The following is a 15771-nucleotide window of genomic DNA, read 5'->3' as shown; positions in this document are numbered from 1 at the left end:
TCCTGTAGGGAGACAATACACATCTCTTTAACCTGTGCTTAATGCTCTCTCCACTCACATTGTCTGTACCTTTAAGACTTGATTACCTGTAAAGACTCTCATTCCAGTCATTATTCTGTAAATTAAGTTTGTGTCTTTATATGCCCTGTTTGTGACCAGAACTCCCTGACGAAGGAGCAGTGCTCCAAAAGCTAGTGAGTTCACTATCAAATAAACTTGTTGGACTTTAACCTGGTGCTGTGAGACTTCTTACTGTGTTTACCCGAGTCCAACACCAGCATCTCCACATCATCTCAGGAGCATTATCAGACAAAATTCTTCATCAAGTAACGTAAGGGTTGGAATTCTCCGGCTGTTCACTTCCCCCTCTCTGCTGCGAGCGAGGATGGAGAATTTGGTGCTCAGCCAAATCTTCCTTCACTGCAGTGGGACTGGAGAATCCCGCCGGCATGAATGGCCAGAAACTTCCAGCCACAAAATTATTAGGATAGGTGACCAAAAACATCAAATAGGTTGGTTTTAAGGAGCTGGGTAGCTGAAGGCACAGCCACCAATGGTGCGATGGACACTGGGGATGCTCAAGAGGCCAGAATTAGAGGAGTATGGATACTGTGGGAGCTGGAGTAGTTTACTGAGATAATGAGGAGCGAGGCCGTGGAAATATACAAACACAAGGTTTAGGATTTGAAAATCGATATGTTTCTGGACTGGGAGCCAGTGTAGGTCAGGAAGTCCAGAGAGTAATGGTCATAAGTAAAGTTTACTGCAGTTCACATGTTATCTTTCAATAAACCAATCGTGTCCATTGTGGAAAACATAAAGTTTATTTCCTAAACCTCTTTCCTACTCCGAGAAATGCCAAGAAGCTTGCCTCTTGCTCCCGTATTTCGATCACCTGTTCCAATTTCTCCTTGTGTGGATTGGTGTCAAATTTTGGCACATTTTTTTTACCTTGGATCAGGATTTATCTGAAAAGAAACATCTTTCTTCTTTTTCTCAGTGCCACTCAGTCCGCCCCGGAACCTCGAGTTCTCCGAAGTTGGGCATAGCACCGCCATGGTCACCTGGGAGGCAGATTCGAAGAAGGTTCGTGGGTATCGGATCATGTACGTGAAAACTGATGGGGCAACAATAAACGAGGCAAGTGCAGGAATCATTTACAAACTCATCGTTCATCTACACACTTTGAAGACTGGTTATAGAATCATAGAACGCTACAGTGCAAAAGGAGGCCTTTCGGCCCATTGAGTCTGCACCAATCACAAATCCCACCCAGGCCCTATTCCTATAATCCCACACATTTACCCAGCCAATCCTCCTGACACTTAGGGGCAATTTAGCATGGCCAATCAACCTAACCAGCACATCTTTGGACTGTGTGAGGAAACCAGAGCACCTGGAGGAAACCCACACAGATACAGGAAGATATGCAAACACTACACAGATAGTGATCCAAACTGGAATTGAACCCGGGTCCCTGGTGCTGTGAGGCAGCAGTGTTAACCACTGTGCCACCGTTCCACCCTAGGAAAAGTAAATTACATTGTGGTTTGCACATTGTGCATTAGTGATTCTGTATCTGCTTACCAGGATGTCATTAAAGCAAGCAAACAGCTGCCTAGAGTTCCTGCAGTGCAGAAGAAGGCCATTCAGCCCATCAAATCTGCATCTGGGTAATACAGAAGTATTGTCTACCTTAACAGTTTCCTGACCAAAAGAAGAAGACAGGTTTTAAAAATTAATTTAAAGGATGTGGGTGTTGTTGTCCATCCCCAATTGTCCCTTCAGAAGGTGGTGGTGAGCTGCCTCCTTGAACTTGCTGCAGTCCCTGTGGTGTAGGTACACCCACAATGCTGTTGGGGAGGGTGTTCCAGGATTTCATCCAGGAATCAAAATAGTAAAGAGAGCTGGGATAAATAAAATAAGTGAATGGAAAAGCCGAGGGGAAAAAAAAGAGAATTATGTAGAACTTACATTCGGGAAACAGGCCATTCATCCCATTGGCCCATCCTGGTGTTTTTAGGCCCCTGTTGAGCCTGATCACATTCCTTTTCATCCCATCCCATCAGCCTAGCTTTTGATTCTCTTTTCCCTCATGTGTTTATCCAGCTTCTCCTTAAATGGGTCTCCACAATTCATCACAATTACTCCCTTCAGTTTTGGTGAGAATTGACAGACGCAATACCCTCCAGCATGACTAAACACACGGCAACCATCCACACAAGCTGCAAAGGTCATTTGTTTCCATAACAGTGAATCAACAATCTTCTTTCCTCAGGGTGGCATGGTGGCATAATGAGGATTAGCACTGCTGCCTTATGGTGGTAGGGACCCGGGTTCAATTCCAGCCTTGGGTCACTGCCTATGTGGAGACTGCACATTCTCCCTGCGTCTGCACGGGTTTCCTCAGGATGCTCCAGATTCCTTCCACATTCCAAAGATGTGCGGGTTAGGTGGTTTGGCCATGCTAAATTGCTCCAAAGATGTGTAGGTTAGATGGATTAGCCGTGTGTGGCGTTACAGGGATAGGGTGGGGATGAGGGCCTGGGTAAGATACTCTGTCAAATAGTCAGTGCTGACTCAATGGGCCAAATGGCCTCTTCTGCATTGTAGGGATTTGATGATTTTATGAATCCCACAATGGAATGTCAAAACAAAGCAAAATAATGTGGATGCTGGATTCTGAAATAAAAACAGGAAATGCTGAAAAATCTCAGCAGATCTGGCAGCATCTATGTAGAGAGAGAAGAGAGCCAACATTTCGAGTCCAAAATGACTTGCTTTCAGACCCTCTTGTTATCTGACAATTGAGCAAGCTGTAATAAGCCCAGCACTGGAAACCTTCAAGACCTATCTTTAGATTATTTGCTTTTATAAATGCTTTTATTAACAGGACAACCATTTCAACATTTCATGCCTGCTTTCATTGGCAGCACCCATGTAAATGTTGGCACAATACGAGCATTAGTCTGGGACTATTAGAACGGGAGTTCCACATTCTCACCACTCTGTGGGTTCTTGATTTCCCACTTGGGTTTATTGGTTTTCATTTTATATTTATGGTCTCCCAGGATGAAGTTGAAGGGTCGACGTCAATGTTCTTGAGTAACCTGACCTCGCTGACAGAGTACACGGTCGCTGTTTTCTCAGTTTACGATGAGGGACAGTCGGACCCTCTCACAGGCAGCTTTACCACAAGTAAGTGGGCGGAATCTGGTCTTTGTATCTGCTGAGCAAATGGTTCCATAAAAAAACCTTATGTTACAGAATGCACATTACAATTTTTTTTCACCCTTTTTCCCATTCAGAGAAAGTCCCAAAGCCCTTGGACTTGACAGTCAGTGACATTTCTGCAGACGAGTTCCGCGTGAGTTGGAAACATTCTGCTGATGACGTTACTTTATACAGACTGGCTTGCATTCCTCTGACTGGTGAAGAGGCAAAAGAGGTAAGGCAAGGAACAGAAGCAGTTTATGAATTAAATCCGAAAATAGATCTGACCATTCCATAGAATCCCTACAGTACAGAAACAAGCCATTCGGCCTATCAAGTCTGCACCAATTTGCCAAAAGAGCATCCCACCCAGGCCCTCCAGGTTCCGTCCTATCCCTGTAACCCTACAAATCAACATGGCCAATCCACCTGATCTTCATTCTATGGAGCAATTAATTCTGTGTCATTGAAATCAGTAAAAAGTCTGACAACACCAGGTTTTAGTCCAACCTATTTATTTGATAATATACTCGCAAGCTTTCGAGGGGTTACCCTCTTCGTCAGGTGAATGGAGAGTTCTGGCCTCAGACAGAGCATATAAAGCACAGACAGTTTAGAGATTACTGATTAAAATGCGAATCCTTACACCTAACCTGCTGTTCAAGACCTGAAGTGGCTGATAATGTGAGTGGTAGGAGCACTGATCACAGTTTAAAGAGATGTGTATTGTCTCCAGACAGTACAGTAAGTGAGGTTTTGCAAACCCAGGCAAGTCACGGGGGTTACAGATAGTGCGACATGAACCCAAGATCCCTGTTGAGACCGTCCTCATGTGTGCGGAACTTGGCTATCAGTCTCTGCTCAGCGACTCTGCGCTGTCGCGTGTTGTGAAGGCCGCCTTGGAGAATGCTTACCCGAAGGTCAGAGGCTGAATGCCCGTGACCACTGAAGTGTTCGCCAACAGGAAGGGAACAGTCTTGCCTGGTGACTGTCGAGCGATGTTCATTCATCCGTTGTCGTAGCGTCTGCATGGTCTCCCCAATGTACCATGCTTCGGGACATCCTTTCTTGCAACGTATCAGGTAGACAATGTTGGCCGAGTTGCAAGAGTATTTACCATGTACCTGGTGGATGGTATTCTCACGTGTGATGATGGTATCCATGTCGATGATCCGGCATGTCTTGCAGAGGTTGCTGTGACACAGCAACCTCTGCAAGACATGCCGGATCATCGACATGGATACCATCATCACACGTGAGAATACCATCCACCAGGTACATGGTAAATACTCTTGCAACTCGGCCAACATTGTCTACCTGATACGTTGCAAGAAAGGATGTCCCGAAGCATGGTACATTGGGGAGACCATGCAGACGCTACGACAACGGATGAATGAACATCGCTCGACAGTCACCAGGCAAGACTGTTCCCTTCCTGTTGGCGAACACTTCAGTGGTCACGGGCATTCAGCCTCTGACCTTCGGGTAAGCATTCTCCAAGGCGGCCTTCACAACACGCGACAGCGCAGAGTCGCTGAGCAGAGACTGATAGCCAAGTTCCGCACACATGAGGACGGTCTCAACAGGGATCTTGGGTTCATGTCGCACTATCTGTAACCCCCGTGACTTGCCTGGGTTTGCAAAACCTCACTTACTGTACTGTCTGGAGACAATACACATCTCTTTAAACTGTGATCAGTGCTCCTACCACTCACATTATCAGCCACTTCAGGTCTTGAACAGCAGGTTAGGTGTAAGGATTCGCATTTTAATCAGTAATCTCTAAACTGTCTGTGCTTTATATGCTCTGTCTGAGGCCAGAACTCTCCATTCACCTGACGAAGAGGGTAACCCCTCGAAAGCTTGCGAGTATATTATCAAATAAATAGGTTGGACTAAAACCTGGTGTTGTCAGACTTTTTACTGTGTTTACGCCAGTCCAACGCCGGCATACCCACATCATTGAAATCACACAGTCCTGTGATTTACGAATGAGAAAATAAAATCACAGGAAAATCTTCCCCATGCGTTTATTGCAGGAAAGTTAGAAATCCTCCTTTTCTCGATAATGACCTTTACAATATGATCTCTCATAGAGAAAATCCCCTCTTTGTGTGTTCGGGAAAGTACCGTTGCAATTATGCCCTGGACAGATCGTTCAGGAAGTTCATTCATCTGAATTGTCACATTGAGTTACATTTTGTAAAGAGATATAAATATCCATTCAATTCCTGCATCTTGTTTTGATTTAAGATATTCTTATTCCCCTCCTTTCAATGCTCAGAGAATACTCCCTGTGTTCTATAGATAGCAGATCAGTTATTTGGAGAACTGGGCACATATTCAAGGAAGCCCAGTAAACTCTGAGCACATTGTGACAATTCTCTTCCAGCAGTTTTATGGTTTTAGAAGTGTCTCCCAAAGTCTAAATTTTAGAATTTCTTGAGGAGCATTCTTCTGAACTCTCTGCTCCCTATTCATTAGGCAAAAGGGTCTTTAAGCTGTAATTTCCTTGTTGCCAGACACGTGTAGTCCTGATTCAGAGAATCACAGAATGCTACAGTGCAGAAGAGTCCCTTTGGCCCATTGAGACTGCACCGACCTGTGAAAGATCCCAAACTGCCCACCTAATCCAACTTGCCAGCACTTGGCCCATAGGCTTGAATGTTATAGCGTGCCAAGTGCTCAGCCAGGCACTTTTTAAAGGATGTGAGGCATTCTGCCTCCGTCACCCTCCCAGGCAGCGCATTCCAGACTATCGCCACCCTTTGGATAAAAAAGGTTTGTCCCCTAAACCTCCCACTCCTCACTTTTAACTTGTGTCCGTTCGTAATCCTTCAACTCAGGGGAACAGCTGCTCCCTATCCACTTTGTCCATGCCCCTCATAATCTTGAACACGCAATCAGGTCATTCCCCCCTCTGCCCCCAGAGAAAACAAGCCTATCCAACCTCTTTTTATAGCTGGAATGTTCCATCCCAGGCAACATTCTGGTGAATCTCCTCTCCCTCCAGTGTGTTCACATCTTTCCTACAATGTGGTGACCAGAACTGCACACAGGACTCTAGAGTGGTCTTGCCAAAGTTCTATACAACTCCATCATGATTTCCCTGCTTTAGTAGTTTTCACTCCTGAGGGATGTCTCAGTGGCTTCAAATCCCATCCCCAGAGACTTGAATGCAAGATCTGAGCTGGCGCCATGGCGCAGTACGTGGGCAGTGCTGCACAGTCGCAGGTGTCACCGCTTAGACAGGAGCTGAACTCTGTCCATCCTATCAGCTAGATGCGAAACATCCCACAGCCACTATTGGAAAAAGAGCAGGGAGCTCCCCTAGCGTTCTGGTCAATGGGTGGGATTTCTGGTCGCTCCTGCTGATGGAATCTTCTGGGGGGGGGGGGGGGGGTGGTAAATCCCTATCTAATACTTACCCCTCAACCAATATCTCCTGCTATTTGCTGCTGCAAGTTCCAAATTGCCTCCTGCAATTCCTACCCTAAGGCAGTATTTGCATTTCAGCAAGTATGTCTTCAGTGGCAAAACACTTTGGATATTCTGATGCTTCAGGAAATCCTTGTATAAAAGCCTGAACAGATCTTCCTGTCCCAGGTGCACCGATTCCCCGGGCATTGTGAATATTGGACATTGAATAATGGGGAGTAATTCCAATTTAGTGTGACAGTGAAAAATGGATGATGATGAATTGGAGACTATTTTGTAACTCTCTCCACTTTTATTTCCATTGAAATCAGTAGAATTAAAGATGTAAAGCAGGCTTTACTCTGTTTGTGACCCACACAATCTTCTTCCATTCAGTTAAATCCAGGAAAATCCCTTTTCAGGGACATGTGTTGCTGTCCTCGGAATCTCCTCATATTTCTTCCTGTGTGGTGTTCATCCGACATGGATGGTAACAGTGACGAGATATTTTGTTACATTTAACACCACAAAATCTGCTCTTGAGGAGTTTGGATGAATGTAAAGATGAGGGTCACTCCTTGGCCGGAATTCTCCGGCCACCCCCCCCCCCCCCCCCCCCCACCACCCCCAACTCCTGCTCGCGACGACAGAGAACTTGGCACTCAGCCAAATCTCTGTTTGTTGCGGTGGGTCTGGAGAATCCCGTTGTCCGTCTCAGTTGACTGAGTTTGGGAGAAAGGCTATAATCCCTCGGATGCAGGGCAATGGCTTTGTGTGTGTGGATGAGGATATGCGTTAACGATGGAACTCACTGACATTATTTTAACTTGGAAAAGTTTTGAATACACATTTTAATGAAAGTTAAACCTCTCTGACAGGGTAATTGTCTCTCTTTTACCATTTGTGTGTAATTTTTAAATGAGCAAACAAAGCACGGTGGCACAGTGGTTAGCACTGCTGCCTCACAGGATCAGGGACCTGGGTTCAATTCCTGACTTGGGTCACTGTCTGTGCGGAGTCTGCATGTTCCCCCTGTGTCTGTATGGATTTCCTCCGGGTGCTCCAGTTTCCTTCCACAGTTCGAAAGACATGCTGGTTAGATGCTAAATTCTCCCTCAATGTACCCGAACAGGTACCAGAGCAGTCAACTAGGGGATTTTCACAGTAACTTTATTTTAATGTAAGCCTAATTGTGACTAATAAATAAACTTTAAACATAAACATTAAAAAGTGTCAGAAATAAATGTCCATTTGGGCAATGGTATGAAATTGATTGATTGACATTTCTTTACCTAGGAAGAGAAACTAAAAGAGAAAATGCTGGAAAATCTCAGCAGGTCTGGCAGTATCTGTAAGGAGAGAAAACAGCTGACATTTTGAGTCCAGATGACAAAGCTTTGACAAAGGGTCACCTGTCCTAGAAACATCAGCTCTTTTCTCTCCTTACAGATGCTGCCAGACCTGCTGAGTTTTCCAGTGTTTTCTCTTTTGGTTTCAGATTCCAGCATCCGCAGTAATTTGCTTTTATTAAGAGAATGCTTTGATTGGTATCGGGAGCTTTTATTTTTCAGTTTGTTTTGAGTGGGGACACGGACACGATAATCCTCGATGATCTATTGCCCGGGACGGAGTATGAAGTTTCTCTCTCCGCCATTTACAGCGATGAAACGGAAAGCGATGCCGTGGCTGTCCTTGAGACCACACGTAAGCTGACACGACTATCTTAGCAGCACGCACAACGCGCATACATTGTAAAATTCGACCTCTGGCTGTGGTGTGACCTCCTAAAGTCTGAACACAAATGACAGTTGCATAACTTCAACAACAGTAATATCCTGCATTTATATAGCACCTTTACTGTCCCAAGGCCCTTCACAGGCACGTATCATAGAATCATAGAATCTTACAGTGCAGAAGGAGGCCATTCAGCTCTTTGGGTCTGTACCTACCACAATCCCACCTAGACCCTATCCACATAACCCCATGTGTTTACCCTAGCTGACACCAAGGGGCAACCTAGCATGGCCAATCCGCCTGACCTGCACCGCGCATGTTGGGACTATGGGAGGAAACCGAGCACACAGAGGAAACTCGTGCAGACATGGGGTGAATGTGCAAACTCCACACAGACAGTCACCCTAGCCAGGAATTGAATCCGGGTCCCTGGCACTTGAGGCAGCAGTGCTAACCACTGTGCCAACATGCTGCCTCTAAGCTGTAAGCGTAATCGAGTAAAATTCCACACTGAACCATCATATAATGAGACATTAGAACAAAAGTCTAAAACATGGTCAAAGAAGTTTTAAGTAATGTCTATAATGAGTGGGGCGAAGTAGACAGTGTTCAGGAGACATCCCAGAGATTAAGGAGCTCAGCATCAGCAGGCATGGCTGCTTAGGGTGGAGCAATGGAAATCTAGGATATACAAAGAAATCAGAGTTGGATTAATGCAGAGATCTCAAAGGACGTTACAGAGGTAGGGTATGGGGGAGAGACCTTTGAAGAGTCTGAAGACAAGGTTGAGAATTTGAAAATTGAAACATCGCTGGAATGAGGTCCATTGTAAGAGCAGAGGAGGTGATGTGTGAGCAGGACCCGGTATGAGTTAGAACAGGAGCAGCAGAGCTTTGGATGGCCTCAAAATTATGGAGGGTGGGAGGTCGGCTAGGAGGGAATTGGGATAGTCAATATGGAGGAAACAAAGAAATAGTGAGGACTTTCCTGTGTGCGTGCTGGCTGAAGCTCTGAGGTTACTTGTCGAGTGCAGGACCGTTACTGCTTTGCTGACTTCAGTGGAGCACACTAGGAAAATGAAATAAAGAAACAACTTAATGGACTGAAAAATGGTTCTGACCCACTTCAGGCTTGTTAACAGAGTAGGCCCAAGGCCTTAATTCTCTGAGTTTATTGAACTAATTTAAAAATGCATCTACATACTCTGGTAAAAAGCCAACGTCAGTGCATCACTGGGGAAAAACTGTTAGAAACACAGCTCTGGTGCTAACCTAAGAAGTGAGATGCATATTCATTGGTTTATCCAGGATGGGACTACATGTTTTAGAATTAATTTTACCTTTAATTACAGTTCGGCGGACAACAACAGCAGCTACAACAACAACTCAGAGGCCAACTACAGCTGGTAGGTGATTATTAGTGATAATTGGTTATGACCCATTTCCTGGCCCATTAGCAGAACAGGCTCAATTTCCAGGCCCATTAGCAGAATAGACAGTCTCTGCGTCTATTGGATTAATGGTAAGTAATTTCAATAAATTGAAACTGTTCATGTTTCTAACCCTGGTTCAATCTACGAACATGCATCACCATGCATTTATCTAAATTAAACTCCATCTGTCATTTATCAGCCCACTGGCCCTATTGATCAAGATCCCATTGCAATCCTAGATAACCTTTTTCACTGTCTACCATGTCACCAATTTTGGTGTCATCTGCAAACTTACTAACCACACCTCCTAAATTCTCATCCAAATCATTAATATAAATGACAAGTAACAGTGGAACCAGCACTGATCCCTGAGGCACACCGCTGGTCACAGGTCTCCAGTTTGAAAAACAGTTCTCTACAACTACCCTCTGGCTTCTGTCATCAAGCCAATTTTGTATCCATTTGGCTATCTCACCCTAGATCCCATGAGATTTAATCTTATGCAACAACCTACCATGTTGGTGCCTTGTTAAATGTCTTGCTAAAGTCCATATAGACAACATCAACTGCACTGGCCTCATTTACCTTCTTGGTTACCCCTTCAAAAAACTCAGTCAAATTTGTGAGACATGATTTTCCGCTCACAAAGCCATGCTGACTGTCCCTAATCAGTTCTTGCCTTTCTAAATGCCTGTAGATCTTGTCTCTCAGAATGCTTTCTAACAACTTACCCACCACAGATGTGAGGCTCACTGGCCTGTAGTTCCCAGAGTTTTTCCTGCAGTCCTTTTTAAACAAAGGCACAACATTTGCCACCCTCCAATCTTCAGGCACCTCACCTTTAGCTGTCGATGATTCAACGATCTCTGCTAGGGGACTCACAATTTCCTCCCTAACCTCCCACAGTGTCCTGGGATATACTTCATCAGGTCCTGAGGATTTACCTTGCTGCACTTTAAGACTTCCAACACCTCCTTCTCTGTTGTATGTAGACTCCTCAAGACATCACTATTTATTTTTCCGAGTTCCCTAACATCCATGCTTTTCTCAATAGTAAATACTGAAGAGAAATATTTATTTAGGATCTCGGCCATCTCTTGTGGATCCGCCCATAGATGCCCTTTTTGATCCTTAAGAGGCCCTATTCTCTCCCTTGTTACTCGTTTGCCCTTTATGTATTTGTAGAATCTCTTTGGATTCTTCTTTGCCTTATCTGCCAAAGCAATCTCGTATCCCCTTTTTGCCCTCCTGATTTCTCTCTTAACTCTACCTCCATACCCTCTATACTCTTCAATGGATCCACTTGATCCCAGCTGCTTATGCATGCCATGTGCCTCCTTCTTCATCTTGACCAGGGCCTCAATATCTCAAATCATCCAAGGTTCCTACTTCTACCAGCCTTGTCCTTCACTGTAAGAGGAATGTGCTTACCTTGAACCCTGGTTAACACGCTTTTGAAAGCCTCCCATTTACCAGGCATCCCTTTGCCTTCCCACAAACTCCCCCAATTAATTTTTGGAAGTTCCTGTCTGATACCATTAAAATTGGCCTTGTCCCAATTTAGAATTTTAACTTTTGGGCCAGACTTATTGTTCTTGATAGCTATCTTAAAACTAATGGAATTATAGTCACTGGTCCAAAATGATGACTCACTAACACTTCTGTCACCTGCCCTTCCTTATTTTGCAAGAGGAGGTCAAGTTTTGCCCCCTGGCCATCCACGTACTGATTGAGAATTTCCTCCTGAATACACTCAACAAATTTTTCTCCATCCAACCCTCCAGTACTATGGCTGTTCCAGTCCATATTGGGAAAGTTAAAATCCCTTGCTATTACCACCCTATTTTTCTTGGAGCTAACTGTAATTTTCTTACATATTTGCTCCTCAATTTCCCACTATTTGTAGGCCTACAGTACAATCCTATCAAAGTGATTGCCCCCTTCTTAGTTCTTACACCCATATGGACTCAGTGGGCAAACTCTCGGATACATTCCGTCTCAGTGCTGCCATGATGTTTTCCCTAATCAAAAGTAAAACTCCCCCTCTCTTATCTCCTGTTCTTTCCTATAGCATCTGTACCCTGGAACGTTGAGATGCCAGTCCTGTCCCGCCCTTAGCCATGTCTCAGTAATTGCTATAACCCCAGTCCCATGTACCCATCCATGCCCTGAATCCATGCCTTGCCCGTCAGGCCTCTTGCATTATAATAAATACAGTTTAATCTGGACTTCCCATGCTCTCTGTCATGCTTTTGCCTGATCTGTCTGGTACTAGGATTACTGTCACTGCCTTTACTATCTAATGTGTTCTCTTTAACTTCTGTGCTGTCCTCAACCTTCTCTCCTCCCTACTGCTTTGGATCCCATCCCCTGCCAAACTAGTTTAAACCTTCCCAATGTTTTCTTCAAGTGTTATTCATAGAATTTTACAATGTGGATACAAACCATCTCACCCTAATAATGCTCCCCCCTCCTAACTCTTTTTATATTGCATCAATTCCTTCCTAGTATCTACCTTCACCTCAACCACCCCTCGTGGTCACCAGTTCCACATTTTCATCACTGTCTGATGGAGAGATTTCTCCTGAATTGCTTATTGGATTATTTTGTGACAAATTTATATTTTTGAGATACTTTTCTTGGATTCAGAATCTTGGAGCATTCCTGTCAGTGGCCCCCTCCCTCCTTACCAACCAGAATACAGTGTGGAAGTGATTTTGGGCATGTGCTGTCCATTCGCGGGAATGGTGAGGGGGAAAAATCCAGCGAACATGGGAATCTCGTATCTTGCTGGCAAGATTAGCGATTTCTGATTTTCCTCTCCCTCTCGCCGGCAACGTGATCAGATTCAGATCCACAAAGGGTGCAAACCATATCTTAATGTATTTTATTCAGTTTAATTATCAATAACAGCCCTCTCCCTCAACATTCATTCTCCCCGAGCCATATTTTCAAACCATGCTGGCATGACATCATGTTTGCAATAGGATCACCCAGACATGAATCTATTCATGTGGGGATCTCCCTGGGGTATAAAAGTGAGTGTAGACCCTGGGGAAGTGGGACATGGGCTCATCTGTGCCAAGGAGCAATGACAAGGGCAGACCCGAATGGGAGCCTCATGGCGGGGGTGGGGTGGGGGGCTAATTTATTTGTGTTGGGAAGTGGATGAGGGAGCTGAGGGGTTGTCGGTGTTGACTGTTTGTGATACAGCACAAAGGGCAGCACGGTGGCTTCACAGTGCCAGGGACCCAGATTCAATTCCTGGCTTGCGTCGCTGTCTGTGCAGGTTTTGCACATTCTTGTCTATGTGGGTTTCCTCCAGGAGCTCCCATTTACTCCCTCAGTCTGAAAGACATGCTGGTTAGGTGCATTGGCCATGCTAAATTCTCCCACAGTGTACCTGAACAAGTGCCAGAGTGTGGTGACTAGGGAATTTTTACAGTAACTTCATTGCATTGTTAATGTAAGCCTACTTGTGACACAAATAAATAAACTTTAGATGAGTATTAGTCTGCTGATTCACAAATTTTTACTTGTGGTTATTATCCTGAAAAAGATAACTTTCAACTAATGATTTAAAAGGGCGTATATAATCATCATATATAATCGCTCTAATTTCCAATTTGCTATGATTTGTTTGATCTAGTTATTCGATCTGGGATAAGAAATCTGGATGTGGGGGATGAAACCACATTTAGCCTCCACGTATCTTGGGATCCTGCTGACTCCCTTGTTACACAGTACAGAGTGTCCTACGTAACTCTTAAGGGGGATCGTGCAGAGGAAGCGGTAAGCATGGTCTGTATAAGTTTCTGTATATTTTATTAGGAGTGAGAGTGTCCTTGCCATTTGCAAAATGTAAGGTAAATTACAATTGAAAATTGGGGAACAGCTGGATACATTTAACTGCTGCCATACACAGGTCAATTGACTGATTACCACCTGTCTTGGAAACTGGTAAAACCCCTCAAAATAGGGGAAACTGGTAAAACCTGTGAGTTATTTAAAAAGGAAGAGAATAGCTAAAGTGAGTGTTGCTCCCTTAGAGGGTGTGACTGGGGAATTAAGAATGGAAAACAAAGAAATGGTGGAAGCGCTGAACAGATATTTTCTGTCAGTCTTCACTGTAGAAAGCATAAAGAACATCGTAAGATTACTTGAAAATCACTGGAATTTATTCAAGACTGAGTGAGAATTTTCATCAACAAGGCAGTCAAGAGATTATGGGGGTCAGGCTGGCATGTGGAGTTGATGTCACAATCAGATCAGCCAAGATCTTACTGAATGATGGAAGGGCCGAATGGCCTTCTCCTATTCCAATTTCTTGTGTCTTTGTGTTTTTAGAATAAAGTAAAAGGTGCAAAACTGACGTCAGGAAAAAAGCTTTTATGCAACGACTGCTTCAGGGCTGGAATGCACTGCCTGAGAGTGTGGTGGAGATAGATTCACATAGCGAGTGGTTAGGGTCTGGAATGCACTGTCTGAGAGTGTGATCGAGACAGATTCACACAGCGAGTGATTAGGATCTGGATTGCATAGTTTAACATATATCATAACCTGTGATTGTCCCTCTCTCCACTCACACTGTCTGTACCTGTAAAGATTTGGTTACCTGTAAAGACTTGCATTTCAGCCATTATCTTGCAATTGTGTCTTCGCTTATATATGTCATGTTTATGAACTCACCTCTTCACTCATCTGGTAAAGGAGCACAAACCTTTTGGACTTTAACCTGGTGTTGTGAGACTTCTTACTATGCCCACCCTAGTCTACATCAACCTTATAAAAAGAAACATTGGACTTCATAGACTCACTTCAAAGCATCAATAACCAATTTAACCTGTCATTCAAATTGTAAAAATGAAGGCAACATACTGTGATAATGGAAGGTTGTGAAATCAGTCTTGCAGCACACATCTGGTAATAATAGGCCTCAGTTAACAGACAGAGGGAAATGGCAAGCAATGATTTAAAAAATATTCCACACAGTTTTTCAAAGATTAATAGGAGAGGACCTAAAATGCATTGGCAGATTGATGATTGCTTTTGATAAGTTTAAATTCCTCTTGAAAGCTCTATAGGTAGTTCCAATGAATTTATGCACTTTTTATGAACACTCATGTCCACTTTTAACAATCCTAAAGGACACCTCACCTCTCAGGGACCATGTCTAAAGGGGGTACCTTACCTTTCCAAAGGATATTGCAATGTAGTTATAGGACGGATGTCAGGGGTAGGTTCTTTACCCAGAGGGTGGTGAGGGATTGGAATGCCCTGCCTGCTGCAGTTGTAAATGCGCCTAGTTTGGGAGCGTTTAAGAGATCCGTGGATAGGTTTATGGATGAAAAGGGATTGGTTTAGGTTAGAGGGTCATTGTTTTTTAACTGGTCGGCGCAACATCGTGGGCCGAAGGGCCTGTTCTGCGCTGTAATGTTCTATGTTCTATGTTCTATGTTTAGTCCTGCTCCTCCCAGATCTAATCCGCACAAGTTGTGTTTCCCACTCCTGGCCAACTAAAATCAAATATTCACGGAGGCGGTTGCTGTTTTATGTGGGCTGCTGCTTCCACGAATGTGCAAATCCCAACCCAGGCCAACTCCTTCATGAAAATAGTAGATACCATGTTCTGGGCGGGACTTGCATATTTTGGTCTGTTCCACCATTTCCACAGCAATGGAAAGGTTCCCCTTCGTTGCAAAGAATCAGGCCAGAGTTACCGTTCCAGATCGATGAACACTTTATTGATTTTATTTGTACATATTCAGATATCCAGCAGTCTGATGCCTAAATAACTTAACACAATGTAAATACATGTGCAATGCTTTGGACAAGCTTTTGACCACCTGTCCTGGTATCTTCTCCTTTGCCTGATTTGTGTGGCTAGGATATTTTGCTTTGTTAAAGGTGCTATATAAATGTAGGCTTCTGTGTGTATGTTGTGATGTGCGGTGCTGCAGCAGAATTTACTGACG

General features: G+C 44.1%; 1 protein-coding gene across 7 annotated transcripts in view; it reads left to right on the top strand.

Moving 5' to 3' along the window:
- The window catches only part of col14a1a (collagen, type XIV, alpha 1a), a 209903-nt gene that overhangs the window by 98419 nt on the left and 95713 nt on the right, over positions 1-15771 (top strand). For 6 of the 7 annotated variants that reach the window (XM_080193948.1, XM_080193944.1, XM_080193942.1 and 3 more), the window contains 6 exons: positions 1001-1140; positions 3072-3198; positions 3309-3448; positions 8202-8334; positions 9716-9769; positions 13446-13597. In XM_080193948.1, coding sequence (XP_080050074.1) covers positions 1001-1140; positions 3072-3198; positions 3309-3448; positions 8202-8334; positions 9716-9769; positions 13446-13597 — 746 coding nt within the window. The remainder of the gene's footprint in view (positions 1-1000; positions 1141-3071; positions 3199-3308; positions 3449-8201; positions 8335-9715; positions 9770-13445; positions 13598-15771) is intronic. The other variant, XM_080193945.1, reaches the window with a different exon arrangement.

Source organism: Carcharhinus amblyrhynchos, chromosome 8 (genome assembly GCF_965287045.1).
Source record: "Carcharhinus amblyrhynchos chromosome 8, sCarAmb.v2.hapA, whole genome shotgun sequence".
Taxonomy (NCBI): Eukaryota; Metazoa; Chordata; class Chondrichthyes; order Carcharhiniformes; family Carcharhinidae; genus Carcharhinus; species Carcharhinus amblyrhynchos.
The sequence above is the reverse complement of the archived record's forward strand: the minus strand, read 5'-3'. Positions and strand labels throughout refer to the sequence as shown.